This window comes from Canis aureus, chromosome 2 (assembly GCF_053574225.1).
Source record: "Canis aureus isolate CA01 chromosome 2, VMU_Caureus_v.1.0, whole genome shotgun sequence".
NCBI lineage: Eukaryota > Metazoa > Chordata > Mammalia > Carnivora > Canidae > Canis > Canis aureus.
The window spans coordinates 77185292-77197970 of record NC_135612.1 but is presented as its reverse complement, the minus strand read 5'-3'; the positions used below and the strand labels follow the sequence as shown (position 1 = coordinate 77197970).

Below are 12679 nucleotides of genomic sequence, written 5' to 3'. Positions count from 1 at the left end.
GTCAACATTATTTAATATATTTATCTATCACGTTGTCATTAGCTGTTTGTCAATTGAGGGAATATACAATTTGGTATGAAATATTATTAAATATCAAGTAACAAATGATTAAAGATGGATTTTTGATAATCATTGCTTAGAGTATGCCTTTCCTAAAATATTTTAAACCTTGTGAAAAATCATTGAAACCAAAAGTATGTGCTAACCATGATACATTGCATGATTAATTCTTTACATTTATCTATGTCTGAAAGTTAATAAAATGAAACTCTAGAGAAATAATAAGATTGCTTTAATTAAAAAAGAGAATTTCAGCCATTTCCACTGAAGCCAATAATTTGTCAAACTGCAAATAAGAGGAGCACAATTAGCACCAGTGGAATCCTATAGGCTTTTTGCAGAGTGTGTTCCATTCAATGACAAAAAGGAAAAATACAGCTTCTCCTAGACAGATGCTCCAGATTCATTCCTATAGGCCATGCCATTTGAGAAAAACATTTCTGACCTTTTCCACTCTCTATTCTGCCTTTCCATTTCTGGAACCTACTTTACCCAGGATATAGATCATATATAAATTATAAATACATTAAGCACATAGCCATTCACTAGTGCTTTTTATTTTTCCTTAAACATTTTTGTCAGGGTCCGGGTCTATAAGAAAATTTAATTGTTCGACAACTAAAGTTCAACAATTTAAGCAGCACTTCTTAAGTTTAAATATTCTGAGGGAACTATTTTTAAGTCATTAGCCTTCTCTGGTTTCTTAAACAGTGTTGTGAAACTTAATTTTTAGTCCTTCGTGATTACTCCGCTTTTATACTAGAATATTGTTGCAGAGTTAATAAGGCTCTTGTGGGATAGCAGGGAGATACTATGAATCTTAGATTCTCGAAAAAAAAAAAAAATCCCCTAATAACGATTTGTTCAACCGTCTTTCTTGCTTCTAATTCACAAACGCGAACGTGACTTCCTGGTCAAGAGAATATAAAACTTCTACCCAATTCATTATTAAATCAAATATTACATAAATTTCTTATACTCCAGAACACCTGCTTCACTATCTCTATTACTTTTTAAACTTGAAAATAGCATTTTAAAAATCATGTTTTTTTTTCATAAAGAATTTCATAAACTACACCACCACTTCTACTTTAAATAGAATTGTCCCAAGTTTTTCTGTGGTTGTCAAATCAAAAACATCTGGGAAATTTAACTAAAAACCAAACATTGAAAACTTTAGAGTGAATGGCATCAGAGATCTAACTTGGTATCTTAATACCCTGATTATTGTGCTATTTCTATTTTCTTGATTTCTCTTTCCTTGATCAAAAGAGGTCAAAATATAGTGAGACTTAAAATCCAACTCAGTTACAAGGGAGCATAAGAAGCCAAGGTAGCCACCTTATATCTCACCATATAATGTTCATTAAGCAAGTCCATAATTAACGGTATGCCTTTTTTAAATTGAATTTTGATTTGCCAACATATAGTATAACACCCAATATTCATCCCATTAAGTGCCCTCCTCAGTGCCCGTCACCCAGTTACCCCATTCCCTGGCCCGCCTCCCCTTCCACTGCCCTTTGTTCATTTCCCATAGTTAGAAGTCTCTCATATTTTGTCACCCTAATTTTCCTCACTTATTTTCCTTCCTTTCCCTTATAATCCCTTTCACTATTTCTTATATTCCCTATATGAGTGAAAATGGTATGCCTTTTTGAGAGCAAAGAAAGTTAAGTGGACTAAAATCCTGGTGTTTGTAATCAGACCAAATGCTTACACTGGTCTCAGAAATTCCTGTTACAATATCAAGAATGCTGAGTTTCAACTGGCAACTCTATATAGTTTTACAGGATTGCAGTACAAATTGTGAACAGTATATGAGACAGGCAGCCAGGTCGATGGCTGCTGTCCTATTGTTTTCTTTTTTGGAATTACTTAGAGGAAATCATAGAGTGCTTTGCTTTTCTCAGTAAATTAGTGTGTGGAAGGCAGATGTCCATTTGGATAGTGAGGATAATAAACTGAAGCTACAGTAGTTGTCCAAAATTCTCAGAACACAGACTCAAACAAGTGACCATCTATTTGAGTGGTGAAGAGGGAGCAAAGAAGTTCATCTTTTCAAACATCATCAAGGAGAAAAATAGTAAGTACCCTAATTGGAATAAAGATAGTTTTATTGCATATACTTTCCATTCTATAAAAGTCTATGTAAATGGTCTACATTTTTATGGCTCCAGTAAGAAGAAATTTCTGTGTTGGGCACACTGAACAGATTGTTTGAAACTCGGGATATGACATATCAGATTCAGATATCTGAAATCCCTGGGGCATAATATAATCATAAAACAACCCAAAATTCAATTTTATACCTAGTCAAAAAATTATCATGAAGCTCAAATTTTGCAGTACACAAATTTTACTATACATGGCTTCTTTATATAGTACTCTAGCATTAAATTACATAAACATCCACACACACCCACAAAGAAATGTCCCCATGAACACATTCATTGGAACAACATACTTCTCTCTTATCTTTCATCTAAACTAAAAAGACAAAAAGTTCACCTGTCTCCTATTCTTTCTCTACTACTTATTTCTCAGCTCTGTATCTACTTCTCCACTCCACCCATCTACCCCAAATTCCAGTCTGTAACTTCAGTATTCTTTTTTTTTTTTTTTGTCCTCTTTTTTATACAGTTGTCCATAGCATTTGCCACACTACTTTTATTTTCATCTTTCTTCATTTTATTTTCTCTCTTCCTGCTGTCTTTTTCCCCTTAATTTCTTATCCTTTGTAACAATAAATTTTATTTTTATAATCATTTTCAAACAATTGTAATTGCTGTTTACTTCTGATTGTTTAACTGGCCAAAGATTTTAAAATTTCCTTAAGATTTCCATTAGTCTTTCTCACTTAAGTTGTTAGGTACGAACTTTCAAAATTTCTTGCCAAATATGACCTCAGAAATGCACAGAAATGGGCACGTGAGTGGCTCAGTTGGTTCGGCCTCCTATTATTGATTTCTACTTGTCATGATGTCAGGGTCATGAGATTGAGCCCTGCATCAGACTCCACACTTAGCGGAGAGTCTGCTTAAGATTCTCTCTCCCTCTCTCTTTGCCCCCTCCCTAATCACACTTTCTATCAAAAAAAGAAAAGCATAGAAGACATTACATATATACACACATATATAATACATATAACTTACATAAAATATATATTATAATGTAGGGGACTACTAATACTGGGTACTATTCATTACATTCTAAAAATAACCATATGTTTTAATTTTAAGTTAAATGAAATTGTTATAGGATATTACTTTTTCACTTTATTAAAACTCAGTTATAAAAATATGTCCTTTAAAATACTTTGAAATACTTTGATTATTATGCAATGTTATTCCTCTAATGATTTATATGAAAGTATAGTATCTAGAGTTCTAAAGTTATAAATTAATGAGAGATGCATGAAAATTGCCGTTATAGAGTCAGTAGAAAACTTACTCTGATTCATATGTAAATGCTATAATCCAATGTGTAATAAAATTATGTTTATGTGTTTTCCCAACCCCTACTCCAAGGGTTACAAACACTGCTTAAAACACCCATTATTTTCTGACTAAACTCAAAACTACAGAATAATAATAACTTTAAAAGGCATTTATAAAAATAAAATTGCTTTTTCAATACAAATGCAAAGATTTAGGATTACTAAAGAGTAGTCAAACTTGATTTCCATTTTTATAAGTATTTATATGTATATATTTGCATATTCATAAAAACACTAATACAAATGTTAATAATAGATATCTGGTAGTAGTGTCAATGAGAACTTTTACATTCTCCCTCAAAATTTTCCATTAAAACTGTTCATTATGAAAATCAATTGATTTCAAATCAGACAAACAGAAAATATTTCATTTAAAAAAAAATTCACATGTATTTATTTCTAACAGGGGCAGGAGGGATGTCAAAATTGAAAAATGAAGAAAAGTAATATAAAGTTGTGATGGCAGTCGTTCATTTTTGTTTCTGTTTGCTTTATTTTCTCTCTCTTCCTTTAAACAAACTGCACAAATTCCCCACTTTGCTTGTTTAGCTACACTGCTGTGGTAACTTTTTCCTCAACTACTTTATTGATACCAATCATGACATTGATTCCAAAATGCAAATCATTTCACATTTTAACAGTTCTTACAACACTAGTACCATCTTACAATAGCTCGTCTTACAATCTCTGGTTTCAGGGGTAATGCAGTGATTATTGTTGCACATGAGTAGACTTTGCAATATAGCACATTCAGCAATAAATTATTACCTATCATTGATTGGAATGGTCATAAAGATGCAAGGCCCTTCCTAAAAGGAGCAACTCCTCTAAATAATAATGATACAATTTGGTCTATCATATTTTCACTTTATTTATTTATTATTTATTTATTTATTTATTTATTTATTTATTTATTTATATTTTCACTTTAATAAATGTCTGTCATTAATTCTTTTTTACAAGCTGAATTAGTAATGGCCTGAAGTCCAGCATTTTCTTAATAATTACACTGGAAGATGCATGTCATCTATGCATATATCCTCTTGAAGCATGTTTATTTCCAGAGTTGTATTAATTTTGTGCATGTAAATGTATGGTTTTAACATTTTATTTCATAATTATTTTACATTCACATTACATTAAAATCCACTAGTATTTCTAGCTTAACAATGCATAAATTCACTTTTTCAGACATTGCTATCTGAAAAAAAAAACACTGAAAAATATATGCATACCCACTGAACTAATATCTCTGAGTGCCTTGCAATATTGATGGAGCAAATGATCATCAAGAGAAAAGAGTATTTCTATGTGAACTGACAGTATGTGAGTTCAGAGGTATTTTATGAAAGAGGTTTTTCAAGATTTAGGTTTCCAAATTCTAGCTGTTGATCAGGCTATACTACTGCTAAGAATCTTAAAGAAGACTAGCTAAAGTTAGTTATTCCCTTAAGATTTTTTATCCTGGTAAAATAGTTTTAATGACTTTTGTGAGTGAATATTTCCAAAATAAAATTATGAAGAAAAATCTCTATAACTTGTAGCTGATAAAACTGAGTGATAATTGATTCCCAAGACTAAAATATTCTTAGTAATCATCCATCCCAATATTTCAAAGACACATGCAAATTCAAAAATCAGTATTATTACCTCTACCAAACTAGCTTTCATGACTTTAATCCATGTTTATGTGAAAGGAAATATGCTAGATAACTGAAGGCTTAAAATGAAAAACACCTAAATTTTGATGTTTGTAATGATAAATAGGGATAATATTCAATAGTCTATTTAATGAGTATGTACAGTGTACCAAATGCCTGATAAAAATTAATTTGAAATGGCTCGTGTAATTTTCAAAGTACTCATATGAATTAACACTATTATAATCCCTATTTTGCAGACACCATTGCTGCAGTTGACTTCTCCCAAGTTTAAAGACTATGTCCTAGCTAGAAATAGTTGTGCACTGAGGACTACCTATTGTAGAGACCAACCTCTAATTGAGAAAATGCAAGAGGAATTTGACAATGTTTTAAAGCTATATTTGACAATTAGGGAATGTAAAAAAGAAATGAGACATTGATTTTATTTTACTTATTCAAAGCTAAACAGCTACCATTTTGAAAGAACCACACCTATAACCTTGTTTGTACAAGACTTTTTGTTGACATGTTTTTTTTTAAAGATTTTTATATTTATTTATTAGTGAGAGACATACTCAGAGAGAGAGACAGACAGACAGACAGACACAGGCAGAGGGAGAAGCAGGCTCCATATGGGGAGCCTGACGTGGGACTCCATCCCAGGTCTCCAGGATCATGCCCGGGGCTGAAGGTGGCACTAAACCGTTGAGCTACCCGGGTTGCCCTTGACATGGGTTTTTAATCCCTGTGATTGATTACCTGGGAATTGAATTACTAGAATATAAATAACCTAGATTTTTTTTTTCAGATTATTACCAAGAAATAAGAAATTGTCAGTTTTCTAAAGGGTTTTTAACCATTTTATATTTCCACGAGCAATGTATAGAGTACAGTTTGCTCCACACCATTGACAAGGTACAGACAGCATTTGAGCTTTAACTATTCTAATGATTGTGAAATACTATTCCATTGTGTTATAAGCTATAAGTCCCTAATGACTTATAATGTTGAATATATTATCATTTTCTTTTATTGAAATCCATATATCTTTTCTCTTGAAATGTTTATTTAAATATTTTGCTCTATTTTTGAGTTGGGTTATTTGTCGTCTTATTATGGGGTTGTAAGTTAATTATACATTCAGGATAAAAATCAGATACTTGTTTTGCAAATATTTTCCCCAGCCTGTCGTCTGACATTTTATTTTTTACCAATGTCTTCTTAGTAGCATGTATTTTGTGAAGTGCCTGGTTCAAAGTTGTCCGTATTAATTGGGTCATTTTTTTTTTCTTACTATGGATCTATAAAAGTTTTCTTATATATTGTGGATATCAATCAGTGATTGGATATACTGAAGATATTTTCTCTCAGTCTATACCTTGTGTTTTTATTTTCTTAACAGTGTCTTTCAAATAGCAACCATTGTTCATTTGATAAATCCTAACGGTCATCTTTCCTTTAACAGTCATGTTTTTGTGTCTTAGCTAAAAAAATCATCTCCTCCTGTGGGCTTATGAAGATTTCTTCCCATATTTTCTTCTACAATTTAATATTTTAATTTTTAAATTTGTCTATAATCCATTCTGAGATAATTATTTTGTATAATATGAAACAAGGTGTGATGGTTAATTTTACATGTCAACTTACCTGGGCCATGGAGTATCCTGATTAAACATCATTTCTGGGTGTGGCTGTAACATTAGCACTTGAATCAATGAATTTAGTAAAATCTCCTCCCCAGTGTGGGTGCCATCTAATCCACTGAAGGCCTAAATAGAGCAAAAAGGAGAGGAAGGGAGGATTCACTCTCTTCTTCTACTGCAGATACCACATCCTAGGACTTCTCAGCATCCATAATTGCATAAGCATTCAGGCTTTTACTATATAAACATGCTATTAACTTTATATTTTTCATAGATATTCTTTACCACATTAAGGAAATTTCCTTCTCTAATTTTCTGAGAGTTGTTTTTTGTTTTGTTTTTTGTTTTTAAATCTGCATTAGTGTTGATTTTGGGTAAATGATATTTATGTATATATCAAGATGATCATATGATTTCCCCCTTATTCTATGAATTTGGGAATGCACACTCATTGATTTTAACATGTTAAACTAACTTTGATTTCCTGAAATAAACCTCAGTTAATGATGATGGATTTTTAGTTACTAGCTAGATTTCACTTGTTAAGCATTTTTAAGAATTCCTCTTAAAAAATGTGCTCAATTATTTTATATAAGAATGTGCTCAGAAAGATACATATTATATCATTTTAAATGGTTAAATGACTTCCAATTCAAAATAAGCAATATTATCTTTCTGTATGCAAAAATCATAGAAAGCTCTGTTATTAAAAAAAAACTATTGATTTTCACTGTGTAGTGGGAACTACTGTTTTCTATTACATAATCTAAATTTTTGGACATCCTGGTAGTCATCAGTTTTGTCAATTCAGGTGCTACAGAGAAAAAAATAACAACAATAACTTTGTGCTATTGGATTTATTTATTTTGTTAATATTAAGTGCTCTGTTATATAAAGTTTTATGACCCTACTATATCTGTAAGGGTAAAACTACAAACTTATGAATAGAAGCTAGTTTGTTCATAGCCTTTATGTTTCTAAAGGATGCCTCCATTCCTGAAAGTAATTTTGTGGGAAAAATGTTTTGTCTTTTAAAATAAGGAGCTTTGAGAGTAAGAATATAGGCACTAGTTGAGATGGAAAATAAAAATCTGTTTCTTACTTCGACCATGGAAATCCTGAAATATTTTGAAGTCAGTGCTTAGATTCTAGGTCTAAAGATGAAGCATACATATTGAAGAAGAAGAGGGCTGATATAAGACAAGGGACATGCAAATTATATTTAACCACTAAGCTAAGGTAAAATATAACAGTATAAATATACTAAGATACAAAGAGACATAGCCAATCAAAAGCCAATCATTATGGCACTCAAAATTCTACTCTTTTATTTCTTTTAATATCCATATGTAATTATATGTAATTATATTTTTTCCTTTATTTTTTTTTATTTTTTAATTTTTTTTATTTTTTATTTTTTATTGCTGTTCAATTTACTAACATACAGAATAACCCCCAGTGCCCGTCACCCATTCACTTCCACCCCCCGCCCTCCTCCCCTTCCAACACCCCTAGTTCGTTTCCCAGAGTTAGCAGTCTTTACATTCTGTCTCCCTTTCTGATATTTCCCACACATTTCTTCCCCCTTCCCTTATATTCCCTTTCACTATTATTTATATTCCCCAAATGAATAAGAACATATAATGTTTGTCCTTCTCCGACTGGCTTACTTCACTCAGCATAATACCCTCCAGTTCCATCCACGTTGAAGCAAATGGTGGGTATTTGTCATTTCTAACAGCTGAGTAATATTCCATTGTATACATAAACCACATCTTCTTTATCCACTTATCTTTCGTTGGACACCGAGGCTCTTTCCACAGTTTGGCTATCATGGCCATTGCTGCTATAAACATCGGGGTGCAGGTGTCCCGGCGTTTCACTGCATCTGTATCTTTGGGGTAAATCCCCAGCAGTGCAATTGCTGGGTCGTAGGGCAGGTCTATTTTTAACTCTTTGAGGAACCTCCACACAGTTTTCCAGAGTGGCTGCACCAGTTCACATTCCCAACAACAGTGCAGGAGGGTTCCCTTTTCTCCGCATCCTCTCCAACATTTGTTGTTTCCTGCCTTGTTAATTTTCCCCATTCTCACTGGTGTGAGGTGGTATCTCATTGTGGTTTTGATTTGTATTTCCCTGATGGCAAGTGATGCAGAGCATTTTCTCATGTGCATGTTGGCCATGTCTGTGTCTTGCTCTGTGAGATTTCTGTTCATGTCTTTTGCCCATTTCATGATTGGATTGTTTGTTTCTTTGGTGTTGAGTTTAATAAGTTCTTTATAGATCTTGGAAACTAGCCCTTTATCTGATATGTCATTTGCAAATATCTTCTCCCATTCTGTAGGTTGTCTTTGAGTTTTGTTGACAGCCTTTGCTGTGCAAAAGCTTCTTATCTTGATGAAGTCCCAATAGTTCATTTTTGCTTTTGTTTCTTTTGCCTTCGTGGATGTATCTTGCAAGAAGTTACTATGGCCGAGTTCAAAAAGGGTGTTGCCTGTGTTCTTCTCTAGGATTTTGATGGAATCTTGTCTCACATTTAGATCTTTCATCCATTTTGAGTTTACCTTTGTGTATGGTGAAAGAGAGTGGTCTAGTTTCATTCTTCTGCATGTGGATGTCCAATTTTCCCAGCACCATTTATTGAAGAGACTGTCTTTCTTCCAATGGATAGTCTTTCCTCCTTTATCGAATATTAGTTGCCCATAAAGTTCAGGGTCCACTTCTGGATTCTCTATTCTGTTCCATTGATCTATGTGTCTGTTTTTGTGCCAGTACCACACTGTCTTGATGACCACAGCTTTGTAGTACAACCTGAAATCTGGCATGTGATGCCGCCAGATATGGTTTTCTTTTTTAAAATTCCCCTGGCTATTCGGGGTCTTTTCTGATTCCACACAAATCTTAAAATAATTTGTTCTAACTCTCTGAAGAAAGTCCATGGTATTTTGATAGGGATTGCATTAAACGTGTATATTGCCCTGGGTAACATTGACATTTTCACAATATTAATTCTGCCAATCCATGAGCATGGAATATTTTTCCATCTCTTTGTGTCTTCCTCAATTTCTTTCAGAAGTGTTCTATAGTTTTGAGGGTATAGATACTTTACATCTTTGGTTAGGTTTATTCCTAGGTATCTTATGCTTTTGGGTGCAATTGTAAATGGGATTGACTCCTTAATTTCTCTTTCTTCAGTCTCAGTGTTAGTGTATAGAAATGCCATTGATTTCTGGGCATTGATTTTGTATCCTGCCACGCTACCGAATTGCTGTATGAGTTCTAGCAATCTTGGGGTGGAGGCTTTTGGGTTTTCTATGTAGAGTATCATGTCATCGGCGAAGAGGGAGAGTTTGACTTCTTCTTTGCCAATTTGAATGCCTTTAATGTCTTTTTGTTGTCTGATTGCTGAGGCTAGGACTTCCAGTACTATGTTGAACAGCAGTGGTGAGAGTGGACATCCTTGTCTTGTTCCTGATCTTAGGGGAAAGGCTCCCAGTGCTTCCCCATTGAGAATGATATTTGCTGTGGGCTTTTCATAGATGGCTTTTAAGATGTCGAGGAATGTTCCCTCTATCCCTACACTCTGAAGAGTTTTGATCAGGAATGGATGCTGTATTTTGTCAAATGCTTTCTCTGCATCTAATGAGAGGATCATATGGTTCTTGGTTTTTCTCTTGCTGATATGATGAATCACATTGATTGTTTTACGGGTGTTGAACCAGCCTTGTGTCCCAGGGATAAATCCTACTTGGTCATGGTGAATAATTTTCTTAATGTACTGTTGGATCCTATTGGCCAGTATCTTGTTGAGAATTTTTGCATCCATGTTCATCAGGGATATTGGTCTGTAATTCTCCTTTTTGGTGGGGTCTTTGTCTGGTTTTGGAATTAAGGTGATGCTGGCCTCATAGAATGAATTTGGAAGTACTCCATCTCTTTCTATCTTTCCAAACAGCTTTAGGAGAATAGGTATGATTTCTTCTTTAAACGTTTGATAGAATTCCCCTGGGAAGCCATCTGGCCCTGGACTCTTGTGTCTTGGGAGGTTTTTGATGACTGCTTCAATTTCCTCCCTGGTTATTGGCCTGTTCAGGTTTTCTATTTCTTCCTGTTCCAGTTTTGGTAGTTTGTGGCTTTCCAGGAATGCATCCATTTCTTCTAGATTGCCTAATTTATTGGCGTATAGCTGTTCATAATATGTTTTTAAAATCGTTTGTATTTCCTTGGTGTTGGTAGTGATCTCTCCTTTCTCATTCATGATTTTATTAATTTGGGTCTTCTCTCTCTTCTTTTTAATAAGGCTGGCTAATGGTTTATCTATCTTGTTAATTCTTTCAAAGAACCAACTCCTGGTTTTGTTGATCTGTTCCACAGTTCTTCTGGTCTCGATTTCGTTGAGTTCTGCTCGAATCTTTATTAACTCCCTTCTTCTCTTGGGTGTAGGATCTATTTGCTGTTTTTTCTCTAGCTCCTTTATGTGTAAGGTTAGCTTTTGTATTTGAGTTCTTTCCAGTTTTTGAATGGATGCTTGTATTGCGATGTATTTCCCCCTTAGGACTGCTTTTGCTGCATCCCAAAGATTTTGAATGGTTGTATCTTCATTCTCATTAGTTTCCATGAATCTTTTTAATTCTTCCTTAATTTCCTGGTTGACCCTTTTATCTTTTAGCAGGATGGTCCTTAACCTCCACGTGTTTGAGGTCCTTCCAAACTTCTTGTTGTGATTTAGTTCTAATTTCAAGGCATTATGGTCTGAGAATATGCAGGGGACAATCCCAATCTTTTGGTATCGGTTCAGACCCGATTTGTGACCCAATATGTGGTCTATTCTGGAGAAAGTTCCATGTGCGCTTGAGAAGAATGTGTATTCAGTTGAGTTTGGATGTAAAGTTCTGTAGATATCTGTGAAATCCATCTGGTCCAGTGTATCATTTAAAGCTCTCGTTTCTTTGGAGATGTTGTGCTTAGAAGACCTATCGAGTATAGAAAGAGCTAGATTGAAGTCACCAAGTATAAGTGTATTATTATCTAAGTATTTCTTCACTTTGGTTAATAATTGATTTATATATTTGGCAGCTCCCACATTCGGGGCATATATATTGAGGATTGTTAAGTCCTCTTGTTGAATAGATCCTTTAAGTATGATATAGTGTCCCTCTTCATCTCTCACTACAGTCTTTGGGGTAAATTTTAGTTTATCTGATATAAGGATGGCTACCCCTGCTTTCTTTTGAGGACCATTCGAATGGTAAATGGTTCTCCAACCTTTTATTTTCAGGCTGTAGGTGTCCTTCTGTCTAAAATGAGTCTCTTGTAGACAGCAAATAGATGGGTCCTGCTTTTTTATCCAGTCTGAAACCCTGCGCCTTTTGATGGGGTCATTAAGCCCGTTCACATTCAGAGTTACTATTGAGAGATATGAGTTTAGTGTCATCATGTTATCTATTCAGTCCTTGTTTTTGTGGACTGTTCCACTGAACTTCTTCTTAAAGGGGAATTTTAAGAGTCCCCCTTAAAATGTCTTGCAGAGCTGGTTTGGAGGTCACATATTCTTTTAGTTGCTGCCTGTCTTGGAAGCTCTTTATCTCTCCTTCCATTTTGAATGAGAGCCTTGCTGGATAAAGTATTCTTGGTTGCATGTTCTTTTCATTTAGGACCCTGAATATATCCTTCCAGCCCTTTCTGGCCTGCCAGGTCTCTGTGGAGAGGTCTGCTGTTACCCTAATACTCCTCCCCATAAAAGTCAGGGATTTCTTGTCTCTTGCTGCTTTAAGGATCTTCTCTTTATCTTTGGAATTTGCAAGCTTCACTCTTAAATGTCGAGGTGTTGAACG

General features: G+C 34.2%; 1 protein-coding gene across 24 annotated transcripts in view; it reads right to left on the bottom strand.

The window, feature by feature from the left end:
• LOC144302548 (uncharacterized) overlaps positions 1-12679 on the bottom strand; it is a 236493-nt gene that overhangs the window by 168287 nt on the left and 55527 nt on the right. For 19 of the 24 annotated variants that reach the window (XR_013369542.1, XR_013369525.1, XR_013369526.1 and 16 more), the window contains one exon: positions 6850-6971. The exons of the other annotated variants lie outside the window; for them this stretch is intronic. Coding sequence is in view for 8 of the 19 variants with exons in the window: in XM_077880049.1 (XP_077736175.1) it covers positions 6850-6971 (122 nt within the window). In the remaining 11 variants the exon portion in view is untranslated. The remainder of the gene's footprint in view (positions 1-6849; positions 6972-12679) is intronic. 24 annotated transcript variants of the gene reach the window in all.